General features: G+C 39.4%; 1 protein-coding gene across 1 annotated transcript in view; it reads left to right on the forward strand.

Annotated features, from left to right (window-relative positions):
• The window catches only part of LOC135464434 (hyccin-like), a 163981-nt gene that overhangs the window by 131034 nt on the left and 14492 nt on the right, over positions 1–18455 (forward strand). The window contains exons 7-12 of the mRNA XM_064741860.1: positions 2397–2518; positions 7926–8021; positions 8953–8956; positions 9312–9398; positions 14495–14676; positions 15762–15849. Coding sequence (XP_064597930.1) covers positions 2397–2518; positions 7926–8021; positions 8953–8956; positions 9312–9398; positions 14495–14676; positions 15762–15849 — 579 coding nt within the window. The remainder of the gene's footprint in view (positions 1–2396; positions 2519–7925; positions 8022–8952; positions 8957–9311; positions 9399–14494; positions 14677–15761; positions 15850–18455) is intronic.

Genomic DNA, 18455 nt, shown 5'->3' on the forward strand with positions numbered 1-18455 from the left:
TAATAATTAACAACCGCAGGTATCAGTTGGCAGACAAATGAGCATGGAGTCGGGTTAGACACAGGAAAGGGATTGAGAGAGACTGAAATGGCGCTGACTACAGTGCTGTTCCGGGTCTCTGCAGCATATAGCTTTTGCTCAGACACTTTATTTAGTTGATTGATTGGTGTTTTACGCCATACTCAAGAATATTTCACTTATACGACGGTGGCTAGCATTATGGTGGGAGAAAACCGCATAGAACTCACGTAAACCCACAACCATCTGCGGATTGCCGACAGACCTTCCCATGTATGTCTGGAGAGGAAGCCAGCAGACAGTTTCTTTACGTAGGATACATTTCATATTTTATGGTGAATTATTTTGCATATGCTAGCTGTTTGTCTGATGTAAAATTGTTGAACTCTTATGACTGTTATTATGTTATTGTTATTTAACTGTTTTAATAACTTTTAACCTGTGATTTGTGCACAGTAAAATGGCCAACAACTCAAACGTTTTCTTTTCTACAAAAAAAAAAAAAAATGTTTTGATGAAGGTCTAAATTTTATGTCAGAACACATTCTTCAAATAAATCATGTGCATGCACACAATATTATAGAAGCATTCAGATGTAGCATCTTTAGTATTGTTCAAATAAATCGTGTGCGTGCACACAGTACTATGGAAGCATTCAGATACAGTATTTACAGTTATTGTTATTTAACTGTTTTAATAACTTTTAACCTGTGATTTGTGCACAGTAAAATGGCCAAGAACTCAACGTTTTCTTTTCTACAAAAAAAAAAAAACGTTTTGATGAAGGTCTAAATTTTATGTCAGAACACATTCTTCAAATAAATCATGTTCATGCACGCAATATTATAGAAGCATTCAGATGTAGCATCTTTAGTATTGTTCAAATAAATCGTGTGCGTGCACACAGTACTATAGAAGCATTCAGATGTAGCATCTTTAGTATTGTTCAAATAAATCGTGTGCGTGCACACAGTACTATAGAAGCATTCAGATGTAACATCTTTAGTATTGTTCAAATAAATCGTGTGCGTGCACACAGTACTATAGAAGCATTCAGATGTAACATCTTTAGCATTGTTCAAATAAATCGTGTGCGTGCACACAGTACTATAGAAGCATTCAGATGTAACATCTTTAGTATTGTTCAAATAAATCGTGTGCGTGCACACAGTACTATAGAAGCATTCAGATGTAGCAATCTTTAGTATTGTTCAAATAAATCGTGTGCGTGCACACAGTACTATAGAAGCATTCAGATGTAGCATCTTTAGTATTGTTCAAATAAATCGTGTGCATGCACACAGTACTATAGAAGCATTCAGATGTAGCATCTTTAGTATTGTTCAAATAAATCGTGTGCGTGCACACAATACTATAGAAGCATTCAGATGTAGCATCTTTAGTATTGTTCATATATGCTGAGGCAAAAAAGCCTTTGAATTTTCGGTATATGTATTTGAAGTTTAATGCAATATGTTCTTCTATGAATAATGAGTAAATTGAAGTGAAATAAGACAATGTTTCTTCAACCCTTTCATGTTTATTTCTACATGAAAGGGTTACTAATATATATATATATAATATATATATATATATATATATATATATATATATATATATATATATATTTATTTATATTTATAAAGTGTGGTTTCCTCTTGTCCTAGATTATGAATACAAGTTGTCTGTATTTGAATTTTACCATAATTATTCTCCCCAAGCAATTTATAATGGATATATTGTATGTTATGTTGGTGTATTACAGTTATGTTGAACAAGTCCTCAGTTCAGGTCATGGCAGTGGCTATAGCTCAGTGCTCTGATTTAGAAAGCATTGTTCTTGCCACAAAAGGTGGTGGTCATACACTCCGGGATATTGTACAGTTGATTACTGTGTTGACTCGAATAACCCCATTCAATACCCTAATTCCTCAACCTTTTTGCATATGAAAGAGCAATTTTTAGTGTAGTTTATGCACATTTTTAATTTGATTTTGGAGACAAAACTCCATTGTAAGGGAGTCCTGATATCAAACTCTTTTGTTGCTGAAGGTGAAGGAAAAAAAAATACAAAAGGACATCGAAGAAATGAAGAGCAACTTTGGTTGACATTAATTTACCCATCGCTGTGTTCTTGAGATGCCCTTGTTTTCAGTTGACCTTGTTAAAGTAAATGTAACATAATTAAAAAATCATAGTTGCCTAACATTTCACATTGTACAGTAGGACATCTTTTAACTTCAGGGAGTTTAAACTAAACTCACCTATACATTTGATTTTGAGTCTGTAAAATATGCCTTGCCCTTTAATTTTCTATATATACAAGTGTATGTGGCTAACTATTGTATACATATATGCCTGTATTCCTGTCTTTACAGCCTGTGACCTTGAGCTGTATGGCTCTGACAGAGGGCATACTGTCCAGGTATTCCAAGAATGAAGAAGAAGTCTGGACTAGTGGACCCCACCCCCAGTATGAGTCCATCAACTCTCAGAACAGGTAAGTTCTTAACATGTACAAGTAGCTATTGGGAAAGTATACCCATGCTGACAGACGCCTTCTCATGCACCTTAGGGCACTTCAGTTGCCTTCAGCAGTGGCGAGCAGAGGAAAAGGGGAAAGGTAACATTTTGGAAGGTATAGGGATTAAAAGAACAACAATATTGAATTTGGTACGATAGATTTAACTGTATGATTCATTTGATTCCAGTTATTAATTAATTTGTCATTGGTATTAATATGTCTTTATCATATTAATTATGACGAATTATTATTATGACATGTATTCTGAAGGCTTTGGGAGAAGAGCGGTTTCTTTGTAATATTGATCAAGCACTCTTTTGTTAAATAAAAATATCATTTCATTTTATTTTACAATGTACCTTGAGAACTTTACCTCATAATATACTGGAAATTTTAGTGCTACATGAACAAATAATAATGGCATAGCACCACTTCGGTAATAAGGCTTCATCCAGATCGTGATTTTAACATGTGTGAAGCGAAGTGAAAGAGATATTTATAAAAGTTCATAAAAAGTGGGTTGCTTTAAAACTTTTTAAACGTAAGAATCATTTTTTCTTCTATAAACAATATATATTAATAATAATAATAATATCTTATTTATCGAAGGTAGTTCAGTCAATTTACAATGAAACTGTTCTTCCCCCAAAGCCGTCACAGAGAAAACAAATATAAAGGAAACATGTATTCCAATCAAAAAATACATCAATATATACAAAACAAGGTAAAGCACCATGTAGTTTGAAAAGAGAAGCTATATACACTCATACATACAAAAAGCAACAACACAACCAATAGTGCTTTCCCTGCAACTGTCCCAACCAGCAGGAGAAGTAAGGTAGTGGGAGACGGCCCACTACCGACCCCCTCCTGCCCCCCTGCTGGCTGGAACCCCCTACACACATGTACAGAGAAACAAACCAAGTGAGTGGGAGATGGCCCCTTTCTCATCCCGTGTTTGGTTTACTCATGTGTGCATGAGCATTACAGGGACGTAGCCTTATGAAAAGATTTTCTATAATAATAATAATACACCTAAATATAATTGATACAGTGAAAGCATATATACATATACATACATGTATGTACATTTCATTCATTATCTGACTATAACTGTGATTTCAAGGAGCATGATTGAAAGCCAGACAGAGAAAGGGCTTCCTTTACATGGTTCCATTGTTTGATGCCTATGTTGATGTTGATGCTTATATATGGAAATCTGTCCGTCATGTAATTTGTCCTTGCTTTAGAGATATAGATATCATGTTGTGTTGATCTGAGAACAATATTGTGCAGCTGTTGGTTTGGGGGGAAAGCTGTTTAAAATAGTTTGGACAAAGATTATGTAATACTTTATAGATAATACAAAGAATTTGGTAGCTCACCCTTTTATTAAAATGCATCCATTTTAGCTTGATAGTAAAATTCTTCCAGATGTGTTTACGCTTTCTTGTAGAACTAAACAAGCAGCTCTTTTCCGTAACTTGATTATCTTTTCTCTATTTTTAAAATGAACAGTTTCCCCATACTGACCAGCAATAATCAAAGTGAGGAAGAGCATAAGACTTAAAGGGGATATCACTACAGTGACATGTTAGAAGACCTCAGGGCGCCTCCGTGGCTCAGTTGGTTAGCGCCCTAGCGCAGCGTAATGACCCAGGAGTCTCTCACCAATGCAGTCTCTGTGAGTTCAAGTCCAGCTCATGCTGGCTTCCTCTCCCGCTGTACGTGGGAAGGTCCGACAGCAACCTGTTAATGGCCGCTGTCGTATAAGTGAAATATTCTTGAGTACGGCATGAAACACCAATCAAACAAATAAATAAATAAATAAATAGAAGACCTCTCTTTCTTCATAGAATCCCAAACAATTTAGAAAGCTTTTTACACACATTTTTGATTTGTGCCTTCCAGGAAATATGTTCATCAGTATAAATACGAAGCAGTTTAGCATTGATGACTCATTCAAGTTTATTTCCATCAAGCATAACAGAGAAAGGGATGTGTTGTCTGGTGCCCAGGATCATGTGTTTAGATTTTTGAGATTAATAAACATGAGGTTTTTGTCGCACCAGTCTTCAATGCAATCCATACAGCTGTTTATATGGTGCTCAATGTCAAACACACTGCCTGAGGAGCAGTATGTAGTTGTGTCGTCAGCAAAGTTGTCAGTAGAATTGCCACTGTCTTTTAGGAATAATGGAAAGTCATTTATGTATGGAATAAATAGTAAAGGTCCCAATATGGAGCATTGCAGAACTCCGGCCTTAAAATCCATAGCATCAGACCTTTCTCCTCCAACAATAACCTTGTGTTGTCTGTTATATAGAACTGGAAAAAAAGTAAGAGCAGTTGAGTGAAATTTATATACTTTAAGTTTTTTAAGTAATATATCATGATTAACTGTATCGAATGCCTTCTTGAAGTCTACAAGTACAGTTCCAATAACTTCCCCATATAACTTCACCCTACTGGAGTGTTCAACTATTTTCAGCCATGCAGTTTGATTTGATTAGCGAATATGGATTTTTGCTAAATATCTCCAGTATCTTGGTATAACCTCGTTAAGAGTCGGTGCATGGTATTTCAAAAACGGCCTGTACTGAGCTCTGGTTCCACACACATGTATCACAATAACTCTGGAAGGATGCTCCTTCTATCATCGATGCTCTGTATTCATATTAGTTACTGTTAATTACAATGATTTAATTACAATTAATTCACATGATTTAATCTGTCATCTATCATTTAAGAATTATTTTATTTATTTATTTATTTGATTGGTGTTTTACGCCGTACTCAGGAATATTTCACTGATACGACGGCAGCCAGCATTAAGGTGGGAGGAAACCGGGCAGAGCCCGGAGAGGAACCCAGCATGAGCTGGACTTGAACTCACAGCTACCGCATTGGTGAGAGACTCCTGGGTCATTATGCTGCGCTAGCATGCTAACCGACTTCATTTATGAATTAAGGCCAAGGTAAATGAAAAGGGTGGTATCACAAAAAGTCCGTGATGTAATGAGCTCAATTTTTGCATTCATGCTATGCTTCAGGTGACCTCTGCGGTAGCCTTGTTGGAAAATACACTAACATACATTAGCCTTCTTTGTGGGTATGGCAAATCTATTTTTGCTATCATTTCACTTAACCTTTATTAACTGCAGTTTTATGTGGACAGATGTCCAAAACTTCTGTTGAATCCAAGTTCTTCAGTTCAGACAATAAATAACGGAATAGCTGGGACAAGTCTTCCCTTAGGTTTCTTTAGATGGAGGCCTACCTTTGAAGAAGACCATGAGGTAAATCTGGAAAGCTGTCTCAATGCACCATTTGTCACTTTGATTACACTGTGAGCCCTTCTTTTCATGTTGAGTAGTTAAGCTATACAGCCTTCCGATAACATTCTCTTGTTTCCGTCGACAGAAAATGGACTCTTTTGAAGAAGAAGATTCGTTTTCAATCAAGCATATGTTGTGAGAGATATTTATGCCCCTGTCCTCTCTCCTGTAATAAGCTCTCCTCATCCAGAGGAAAGGCTTGTATGGCAGTGTTCTGATTGCAGTATGTAGGTATTAATGGTTAATGTTAGGGTTCTAAAACTTGGGTGATTGCATACAAGTACATCAGCTGTAACCTTGGGCTTTTCTGTCGTGTTGCTTTGCCAGGGCAGGCTTGTGGTGATTTGGTCAACCTGCTTGATTTCAAATCGTCTGATACACAAGGAGTTGGTTCAAACCCAACCTTGGTCAAGGAATTGTCTACCCTCTTTTCTTGGGACCTTGGTGGGGTTGAACTGTTTGGAGTGCCCATAAGGCGAGAGAATACTAGCATGCCTTCTATCAATAGGACCCACACCTTGAGCTCACTCTGAAGTCCGTCAGTTTTATTCGCCATTTAAGGCCCTAAACAGAGGTGCATTCTTACTTCTTCCTCCCGCAAACTGATCATCGCAGCATGTGTGAATGATCTTGAATACAACAATTAAACATCAATCAATCAATAAATCAATCGAGGAAGCAACTTCGGTGGTACATTTTATATTCTGTCATACTGATTGTCTCTCTGCTCATTTTTTGCCCTAATACGATGATAATAAATATGTGGCAGCTAAAATTGAAAACTTGAAAAATATTTATGCTTCACAACTTACTTCAGTGTAATTAAGTACTTCATTCTGAATGTAATTTCATTTCTGTTGCTGTTTTACACAATCTTGCAAAGAGACTTTGGATGAAGTCATGGTTGAATGTCAGGAGGCTTTGTACATGTCTGTCAGATCTATGGTGGGCTTTGTGTTTTGAGTGTCCTGTGAAGATACTCACTAGATTTTCTCCGTATAATAGGATGTGAAGCGTTTATTTATTCTGAACTCTTGAATGATAAATTGAAGAATAAGATGGCTGCATGTCATTCCAGAAGGACATACTGCCTCGCAGAAAATAGTAAATGGCAATTTGATTGGTTCCTGTAGAGTATCATTTCCAGCTGCTCAATTGCACAGGATAAAGAAAGAGATTTATCCCTAGATGCCAAATTTATAAATGTTTGAGAATGAGAAAGGCTGATATGCATTATCCTGAAAGTTTCTAGGTCTTCATTTTCCCCCAGCATGCATTGATATAGGTATGTTTATAAGTGAGAAAATATTATCAGTTGTGTGAGAAGTGACATTTTAAAGTTTATTTAAAGAAATGTACACTGGACTAAATTGGAAATTTCAAGCCATAGAAACAAAAAGAGAATGGTTTTTATTTTATTTATTTATTTTAAAAACTAATATTTGAGTGCTGTATAAATGATAAACAGAATGCCACTTTGAAACCAAATCCTGTCTGTTCCAACGTCATAAATACTCCGCAGTACATTGGTCATAGACGTAACAAAATTCAAGCTTTATCAGTCAAGTTGAATATTAAAATCAGGAATAATGTCACAAGCTTAGACTAAGTTTGACTTAAGCTCAAAACAGCTTTGTGATCGTGTGGCCAGATTGAATTTTTACCTGGACTAGTGTCCTGACAATGAAGACAAGCAGCTCATCACACCCACTCCTATAAAGCTATGTTAACCAGTTGTTAGTCAGTCCACCTTGTAAGTTACTAATCATGCTGGCCTTTTCTCTGGCTGTACATGGGAAGGCCTGACCTCTCAGCAACCTCTAAATTGTTGTGGTTCCCTCCCCCCCCCCCCCCCCGGCTCTGCCTGGTTTAATCTTTCCACCATATTTCTGGCCACCGTTGTATGAGTGAAAATTTTCTTGAGTATGTCCTGAAACACCAATCAAATAAATAAATCAAATTTAAGTTACTACTGGTGGACATTTTTGTGTTATTTACTGAGATAATCAGACTGTTTTGTACATGTTTGCGTTCTCTTTCCACAGGCAGGCAGTCATTACATACCTAGTCCAGTGTTACAATAAGGACATTGCCAACCTCTCCCCCAGGTCGCGGCAAGCGATGTGTAAGGCATGGTCAAGGTGAGTAAGAACTGTGACAAGATTGTTGTGGATGATTCCATCTGTGAGTACATCTAATTCTAGAAGAATCTGACAAAGTGCAATTTCAGTTGCAAATTGGACACTTTACATTGCATTTTTAAAAATGAATGCATGTAAGATCTTTGTGAAAAGAATGAGATTTTTGTTATAAGAAATAAGATCTTTATGAGATTTTTATGAAAAGAATAAGGTCTTTGTGAAAGGAATAAGATCTTTGTGAAATGAATAAGATCTTTGTGAAAAGAATAAGATCTTTATGAAAGGATTAAGATCTTTGTGAAAGTAATAAGATCTTTATGAAAGGAGTAACATCTTTATAAAACACTGACCACAAAAATATATTTGAACAGAACTAATGAAAACACTTTACTATAAGAGTATAATTTATTCAAATATATCTAGGTGAGTACTAAGAAACTTATTTTCAAATTTTCTTGATAACAAAACTGAAAAGAGTTTTTTTTTTAACATATATGTATACTGTTATATGTTTGATTCCTCACTTGTATCAGTAAGAATAATAAGATAATAATAAAACTTTATTTAATTAAGGTAGAGTATAATTGCAGTGAACAAGAACAAGGTACATGTATTTATGTATCCTGTGTCAAGGAAAACATGAGGAGATTGCACTTTATTGCCCAATGAAGTTTACCCATGCCTGTTGTTGATTGGATAAAGCCTATTATCTGTAAGTGATGTAAGAGCAAATAACATGATGCTGAGTAATATCCAGGACAGTTGCCTTTGTCATGTTCCTTCTGAAGGTCCTGGGGGTCACGACGTGAACATATATGGCAGGTCGTCAAAATGGCAGTCACATGACAGAAGGCAATCAATCAGATCATAGCAGCCCAAAGTAGCGCATGATTGAGTGCATGTAGGAACATAAATGCTGCATTGTTACCAGGCAGGTAAATTTGATAACTTGTTAATTAGATGAAGAGAAATTGATCAGGCCCTTATGGGAATAATCAGAGATGTAACTGTAATATCCGATAACGTCATTGCAAATCATTCTTAATTGTTATGAATATGGTATCATCATTATGACATTATATCATAGCCTAGCTGCCTGTGGACAAGAGAGGAAGAATTATATGTGGACGTGAAAGCCAGACAAAAAAAAAGTTTTTTGATGTCATGCATCAACGACAACTTTACTCAAGTATCCAATGTCTCCACAAACTTGGGCTCCTAGTCAAAGCTAAATGAACAGTGTTGCGGAGGTCTATTGGTTAAAAACAGTTTATACCTTTTGATCGCTAGGAGACACAAGGTCTGGGTTCAAACCTGGCCTTGGACAGGGAATTTGTAGATTTTCCTGCCCTCCAGGCTAATGGGGCTTTGATGATGGTAATTGGTTGATGATGTTTGTTTAATCATTTGGGCAGTTAAAACATTTGTTGAAGACCTCTTGCCTTCCATCAGTATGGTGTCAGTATTAACAGTGAAAGTGTGTATTTGCGTGTATATAGGTAATGCATAAATGGCGAATATTTGAATATTTGTTATGTGAACTTACATCTCAACATCCAACGTTCATCACCAAGCCATATGTGCCAATGGGAAACACACACTAATAGCTACATGTAGAATGATGGCAGTCAGAGAAAAGCTCTCCCTGTTACACTTACATAATGAATAAGCTTATACTGCATACCGTACGTGGGAAGATCTGTCAGCAACCTGCGGATGGTTGTGGGTTTCCCTTGGGCTTGGGGTTTCCTTCAACCATAATGCTGGCCGCCATCGTATAAGTCAAATATTCTTGAGTACGGCGTAAAACACCAATCAAATAAATAAATAAATAAATATACCGGTACTCAGAAATGTATATCTAGGTATATGGAAACAGGGGCTTCAAAGTAAAAGATCAAGGCAGTTTTTCATTGTCACTGCACAGGCAGCATTCAGTTTGACAATAACATTGCTCACATACAGTGAAGCCCAGCTTGGTTGAAAGTCAAAAGCAGGCAGGAGATTAGCGCGCTCCTGGAGGTCTTTCAATTCGACAGTTTGTAGAGCACCTGTAGAGATCTCTGGGACAGACAGCCACCTGCAGAATCAGTGATTCAGTGACACAGTGACAGATTGCACTCACCTGGTTGAGCGTTGTTAGGCCTATGCGCTACCTCACTTCCCTAACAATGGAAAATCCAGTTCTTCGTTAGAATGATTTAAAAGATTTTTGAAAGACTAACACAATTAATACATGAAACCAAAGTAAAATATGTGATGTGTGTGTTTGTGGTCGCAAAGTGGATTTCACGTAGTTATTTACGAGTGAGTCCGTGCAAGACTTGTAATGGATTGCTAGCACTGCTAAAACTAGCATACTCTTCGTCTCCCATAAAAAGTGGACAAATTTCCTTTTTTTTTTCTGTAAAAGGTTATCCTTTTAGTGGAAGTCATTTGCCAGGGAAAAAGTATCTGCCATTTAGTAATTCAAAAAACCAAATGGACACTTTGATGATGACACACCATGCAACAACCACCTTACAATAGGAATTTCAAGTATAAAAGTGGTAAAAAGTGAAAACACAGTAAAGGAAGATTTTGTCTGTATGGCGTTATGGAGAATTTGGAGTTTGTACAAAACCATGCATGTAAGAAAAAAAAAATGATTCGTTCGAGAGAAAAAGAAATAATAATTTCCCATTTGCACCAACATACTTTATTGGGATTTTTGGCATGTACCTGAAATATTTTCTTTTTCTGACTCTGTTTGACTACAAACTGCCTTCATGGAATTCATTCCACTGTTTTAATTTATGTTTAACATTATTTGATTTGAACACCCAAATGAATTCAGAAATCAAATTTTATTGGTGGACATGAATAAAAGTGGGAGAAAAATGTATGCGAATAGCTTATACTTTTATCAGTAAACATGTTTATGATTTTTTTTTTCGATGTTGACCATAATGTTTTGATATTTACTATACAAGTTCTTTGTGTGAGAAATATCATGGTTGTTAGGCAGCAATAGGAAAGTGGATTATTGTAGGCTTAATTAAAATACTCAGAAGTGTCATGCAGAGACCTGGAAGAAGAACTCAGTCTTAGTGTCTTGCAGTGACATTCTACCAAAATTGAAGAACAATAGGCATGTTGGATTGGAGTAAGTAAATAATACTCACAAGTGTCAAACTTCATTAACTAACACACACTGTATGGTTTTGTCAATCTTAAATAGTAGGAATAAGGTAATCTATCAAAACTGCTAGGGCAGTGTTTTCAGACTGTTCCTGTGTAAATCTGTCTTCTGTACAGCTTCCAGGGTTGCAATTCGGTGAGCAAGTCTGTAGACAATCAAAGATATAGGTTAATCTTGAAGGCTTCATAACCACACCAGTTAAATTAAAACCAAAAGAATACACCAGTCATTTCAGGTTGCTGGTTGAAAACACCAATAGCTGTGGCTAGGCTTACAGTGTGCATGTTGGTTAGATGAAGTAGCCTACAGTGTGCATGTTGGTTAGATGAAGTAGCCTACAGTGGAAGGTCTGTTGCCTGACCATGGCCGATTCTATTCTGAAAGTATGTGTTTTGGGGGTTCTTTATAGTTGTTTTGACATCAGACTTACACGATCCTTACAGTAATATAACTACATGATGTTGTTTAGATAGTACCTTTATACAAACGCAGCAAATGATAAGACATGACCGTGAAGGATCACGCAATGGTCCAGTCACACAATACTGCTGTCTACCTGTCTTGGGGGCGATGTGCTAGGCAGGAAACACACGCTATTGCAGATGCTTTATTTAAAAAGAAAGTTGCGTTGGTTTGTGCGAAATTTACGCGAAGATTTGGCGAGGTTCTGTATGGCATAATATAAATGTGTATGAAAATGAATACTCTGAACGTTGACACTAATCAAAAACTTATAAAGACCATATATTTACTCTCTTAATCAAGTTGATGAACGGATTTTGTTGTGCTGAGGTACCTGTAGGTTACATGTATTGGGAGATAAACTTTCTGCTTTTCAGACCTAGTATATGTTTACAAGTACATACATGTATCTGTTCACAAGGCTGAATACATGGGGACTGCACTTTCGCTTGCAAACTAGGAATGTACGTAGACAGAATGATATTCACACCTTTTAACGATAATCCTACTCACCTGAGCAGGTCTCCGACACTGAACTCAGCAGGGGGTTTGTCACGCCAGTAGAGCGGTATTCAGTCTCACAGAGTGTGCTAAGAGCTGTGTAATATTCAGTTAACACTGCTCAGGCATCATTGAGTTTGACACTGGCCAGGTAGCATTCAGTGTGACACTGGGCAGGTAGTATTCAGTTTGACACTGGCCAGGCAGCATTCCGTTTGACACTTCTCCAGGTAGCATTCCGTTTGGCACTTGGTCAGGTAGTATTCAGTTTGGCACTGGTCAGGCAGCATTCAGTTTGACACTGGTCAGGTAGTATTCAGTTTGGCACTGGTCAGGTAGCTTTCAGTTTGATACTGGTCAGGTAGCATTCAGTTTGACACTGGCCAGCAGCATTCAGTTTGACACTGGTCAGGTAGCATTCCGTTTGGCACTGGTCAGGTAGTATTCAGTTTGGCACTGGTCAGGTAGCATTCAGTTTGACACTGGCCAGGCAGCATTCAGTTTGACACTGGTCAGGTAGCATTCCGTTTGGCACTGGTCAGGTAGTATTCAGTTTGGCACTGGTCAGGTAGCATTCAGTTTGGCACTGGTCAGGTAGCGTTCAGTTTGACACTGGTCAGGTAGCATTCAATTTGACACTACTGAGTTAAAATTCAGTTTGACACTAGTGAGGTATTATTCAGTTGACACTGCTGAGGTAGCATTCAGTTTGGTGTTACTTAGGTAGCATTCAATTTGACACAGCCGAGATTGCATTCAGTGTGACACTGCTCGGGTAGCTTACAGTGTGACACTGCTCTGGTAGCTTACAGTGTGACACTGCTTGGGTAGCTTACAGTTTGACGCTACTCAGTTCCAGGTCTACATATTTTTATACTTATAAAGCCTTCAACATTTTGTAACTGGATGACTTTAACTCTAACAGTTTTGATAATCTGAAATATTAAACTTTAAATTTGACAAATGTTTCATTTAAATTATCATTTATTATGATCTAGTGTACCTTGTCATTCAGTATCATTCACAGATATTTGTTATGGGCAGTGCCAACATCAAGACTTGTGTCTGTGTTCTGCTATGTTGAGGAAAATCCAATTATGAAAAATTTTGATGAGAACACTAAAATGTGGAATGTCCAAGAAAACCTGTCAACTAACTATCAGAAAAATCTAACTAGTGTGACAAATGCAGTAAATTGAAAAATCTCCAGTTTGACAAAACAGGAGGGCTTCATATAACTGGTGACAGCGATCGTAATTGATTCAGATTGCATTTCTTGAATGTATTAAAGAACGGATGAACAATCTATGTTCATGTTTGGGCATTGAGACCTACTTTACCAGAGCATATAGATAGGATTATTCAGCTACTACTGACGCTTTGTGTAGTTCATCTGACAGCAGGAATAAGAGCCTTATTGATGAGCCACACCCTGTTTGACCTTTGATCCCAAGTCATTATAAGCAAGGATGTTGCTCAGCAACACAATGTTAAACTCTTCATTGTAGTACTCCTATACAGTATTTGGTAAATTGATTTTGGCCATTCATTTCCTTTTGCTAAAAATGAACCAGAAGAAAAAAAAACAAACAAGAAGCCTGTTTCAAGTTCATGTTCAGTGACAGGTAATTGATAGTATTACTAGCAAAATTTTCTTCATGCATGTTTCTTACCTTGCACTTGAGCACATACTACAGCGTTTTAAAGGAGCCACTCTTTCTGTCAATTAGTCCTGCAAGAGTTATCTCCCCTGCAATCGACAGACTGATGGAAGACTTCAATGCAGCCAGATGCCCAAGTTGCATTCAGGCAGGCCTTGGACTATTAAACATGAGTGGAACTTCAAGTATTACTTAGAAGAAAGCACTCAGGCTGCACGTGTATTTTGTTTTTGGGGGGGGGGGGGGTTTAGGGGGTTTTTGTTTGGTTTTTTTTAGCACGGAGGCTTGATTATGTATTAGTTCTTTCAACCGGTGATAGTGAACATACTAATTTTTGTTATACATTTACGTGGTAAACTTGGGATTTGAATGGTCAGCATGATGGCTAAAAGGCTTGTGTTCTACAGTCAAACTCCTAAATGGCTCAGTCAACTGGCTTCCTCATCGGTCATACATGAGAAGTTGTGCCAGCAACCTGGTAGATGGCTGTGGGTTTACACTCAAGTCTGTCTGGTTTTCTCCTACCATGATCCTGGCCGCCATCATGTAGGTAAAACACCCATCAAATAAGTATATTCATGCATGTCACCCCAGCCACACAACGAATACTCTTTAACTGGACAGGTAAAAAACCGACACTAATGTCTTGTGTGCCTTGCATTTTCCAGGATAGCCGTTGTCTGGTTTCCACAGCCTTTGTTACCCCCCCGGACGCCTTACCAACATCTGGTGAAAACGGCTCCTTGGGGTCAGGGTCGCATTACTCGTTAAACGGACTAGTCACATCTCCACGCCTGGTCGTCAGTCCCAGTCTGCTCATAGAGATGTTGGCCAGCTTGTACTTTGTCATGTAAGTCTGCTTTAATCCCTGGGGTTCACCTGAAACTATTATCTATGACTAAATTACTCATTATGCCTCTTTCTGATAGTTGTATTCATCTTAGAAAGATATGTCAAGGTTTTGTTGGAAGGAAGGATGAGATTCTCACTGGAAAAAATGAGATCTGCCAAGAAAAAAGTGATATTTAGTATGCCCCTTTTGAGACGAAATTTACCGCTGTATCGTTGTTTGAATCTCTTATGAATTATGATGTATGAGGAGGTCACGACAGCCACTGTTGATAGCAGACCCGCCGTATGCAAAATTCAGCAAGTTGTTTGGAAGTGCTGCCTAACTGGTCTGAGAAATTACACTCAACTTTCACTCGTTTCACTCCCTTCAAAAAGCCTGAACGTCAGGAAGTAGACACAGTCACCTGTGGTACTGTTTAATGAACATGTTTATGTTACACCTCTCTTGAAGATCCCGCAGCGTGATAGACCCAGTAGTCTCTTACCAATGCGGTCACTGTGAGTTCAAGTCCAGCTCATGCTGCTTCCTCTCCGGCCATATGTGGGAAGGTCTTCCAGCAACCTGCGGATGGTTGTGGGTTTCCCCTGGGCTCAGCCCGGTTTCCACCCACCATAATGCTGGCCACCGTCGTATAAGTGAAATATTCCTGAGTACGTCATAAAACACCAATCAAATAAATAAATCTCTCGAAGATCCAAATGTAGACGAGCTGTAGACGCATGATTAAGATTCTTTGTCTTACATTAAGTGTTGGTCTAATCCCAGTCTCAGGTAAGGAATCGCAACCCGTGGGAAATTTATCAGACATTTGCTGAATGCCAGTGGTTTATTCCCAGCACTCAGCTTTCCTACACTGATGATACTGACGCATATTACCATACGTGAAATATTCCTTATCAGACTTCAAGTTGAACATTAATCATCAAACATTATGCATGCATAGTCTATAGCTGAGAATATGTAAATTTGCTTCCCTTGTTTTGAAAAAACACTGAATGAAGGAGATCCAGGGGAATAACTTTTGACACATTTCTCTCTACATATATAAGCCATTCATATCATATTGGTGTTTAAATTTGTAGGTTTAATGGATTACCCAAGCTTGGTATTCAGACTGTCAATGATGTACACAACAGAGCGTGCTATGAGCTTTTCCCGGATGTCCAAATGGTGAGTATGTGAGGATTGTCATAATAGCTTACATTATGTCATGGTTGATCAATATAATTACCTTTCTAGGATTGAACTCGGTTCTCCACATCAAAGATCCAGCACCAGTCTACCAGTTAAGTTAAAGGGAAAATTCCCACTATCAGGGTTTTCATTTAGAATTGGAGGAGTTCAAAAGTAGGCGGCTGAATTGAAAGTAATTATGCCACAATTACTATTGATTTAAATAATAAGAATATTCAAAGTAGGCGGCTACTGGGACGGAAGGCAGACAGCTGTCTGCAGCCTGCTACGGGGACGGCAGTAGGCAGCTGTGTGCAGCCTGCTATGGGAACGGCAGTAGGCAGCTGTGTGCAGCATGCTATGGGGATGGCAGTAGACAGCTGTCTGCAGCCTGCTACGGGGACGGCAGTAGGCAGCTGTGTGCAGCCTGCTATGGAACGGCAGTAGGCCAGCTGTGTGCAGCCTGCTATGGGAACGGCAGTAGAGAGCTGTGTGCAGCATGCTACGGGGATGGCAGTAGACAGCTGTCTGCAGCATGCTACGGGGATGGCAGTAGACAGCTGTCTGCAGCCTGCTGCGGGGATGGCAGTAAACAGCTGTCTGCAGCCTGCTACGGTGCTGGGCAGTAGACAGCTGTGTGCAGCCTGCTACTGGGACGGCAGTAGACAGCTGTGTGCAGCCTGCTATGGGGATGGCAGTAGACAGCTGTCTGCAGCATGCTACGGGGATGGCAGTAGGACAGCTGTCTGCAGCCTGCTACAGGGATGGCAATAGACAACTGTCTGCAGCCTGCTACGGGGACAGCAGTAGACAGCTGTCTGCAGCCTGCCTACAGGGATGGCAGTAGACAGCTGTGTGCAGCATGCTATGGGGATGGCAGTAGACAGCTGTCTGCAGCATGCTACGGGGATGGTAGTAGACAGCTGTCTGCAGCCTGCTACGGGGATGGCAGTAGACAGCTGTCTGCAGCCTGCTATGGTGACGGCGGTAGACAGCTGTCTGCAACCTGCTATGGGACGGCAGTAGACAGCTGTGTGCAGCCTGCTACGGGATGGCAGTAGACAGCTGTCTGCAGCCTGCTATGGTGACGGCGGTAGACAGCTGTGTGCAGCCTGCTATGGGGATGGCAGTAGACAGCTGTGTGCAGCCTGCTACGGGGATGGCAGTAGACAGCTGTCTGCAGCTTGCTACTGGGACGGCAGTAAACAGCTGTCTGGCAGCCTGCTACGGTGGTGGCAGTAGACAGCTGTCTGCAGCCTGCTACGGGGATGGCAGTAGACAGCTGTCTGCAGCCTGCTATGGTGACGGCAGTAGAACAGCTGTCTGCAACCTGCTATGGGACGGCAGTAGACAGCTGTGTGCAGCCTGCTATGGGGATGGCAGTAGACAGCTGTGTGCAGCCTGCTACGGGGATGGCAGTAGACAGCTGTGTGCAGCATGCTACAGGGATGGCAGTAGACAGCTGTCTGCAGCCTGCTACGGGGACGACAGTAGACAGCTGTGTGCAGCATGCTACAGGGATGGCAGTAGACAGCTGTCTGCCAGCCTGCTACTGGGACGGCAGTAGACAGCTGTCTGCAGCCTGCTACAGGGATGGCAGTAGACAGCTGTGTGCAGCCTGCTATGGTGACGGCCAGTAGATAGCTGTGTGCAGCGTGCTATGGGGATGGCAGTAGACAACTGTCTGTAGCCTGCTACGGGGACAGCAGTAGACAGCTGTCTGCAGCCTGCTACTTGCCCATTTTGAACACCCTGCACTGTTCTGTTTAGGAAGCTGTCCAAAATTACTTGTTGGAAACCTACAAGACTGTCATGACAGTAAACAAGTTGTGAGAGCCTTGTGAGAATTGCAAAAAAATCACAATTTATTTTTTTATTTATTTATGTATTTATTTTTGGGGGGAAAAAATTATAACTATGGCAATGCACGTAGCTCTAAAAAGGCATTTATAATCAATTTTAACTGATCTATTTGAGATCTGATAAAGACATATATAGGAAAGAGATCGGCTTAAAGATGTCACGTTCACTGGCAGTTTTGCCATGCAGTAGATGTTGTTAACGTTATTTTAAAGCTTTGGGGGAGTGACAAGTGAGGGAACAATATCTAAATGTGTTGTACCGGACCTTGAATTGTGTAAACCCATCATGATTTGAAGCACTCTTTATAACTAGATGTTTCCCCTCACTTGCTATGTAATTTTGTCTTGGTGATCCTATATTAGCAGAGAGTGAAAAACTCTCACAGAAAGTGCACTGCATGTACTGCAAGAACAGGTATTTTTGGGTACTTAAAGTGCTGCCAAACATCACAATTTTGTTTCTCTTTTTTTTTTTTTTTTTTTTTGGTTTTTGCCTGCTTGTTTTTTTTCTGTTACCTGTGAGAGTACATGCAGTTCATTATCTGCTCAGTCAGAATTTTAGGCCAGCGAGAAGTAAAAGACCACAGGATGAAGCTGCAGTGCTATGTCTTGCCAAATTCTTGCGTCAAGTTTGTTTTTTCTGGGCATGGGCTCACACTTACCGTTATAGTAGAAGGGTTTCTGTGTTTTACAAGCGCCCCGCCCAAGAGTAATCTGCACTCTTCTTTCCGCCTGCTACAC

The sequence above is a fragment of the Liolophura sinensis genome, chromosome 4 (assembly GCF_032854445.1).
Source record: "Liolophura sinensis isolate JHLJ2023 chromosome 4, CUHK_Ljap_v2, whole genome shotgun sequence".
NCBI lineage: Eukaryota > Metazoa > Mollusca > Polyplacophora > Chitonida > Chitonidae > Liolophura > Liolophura sinensis.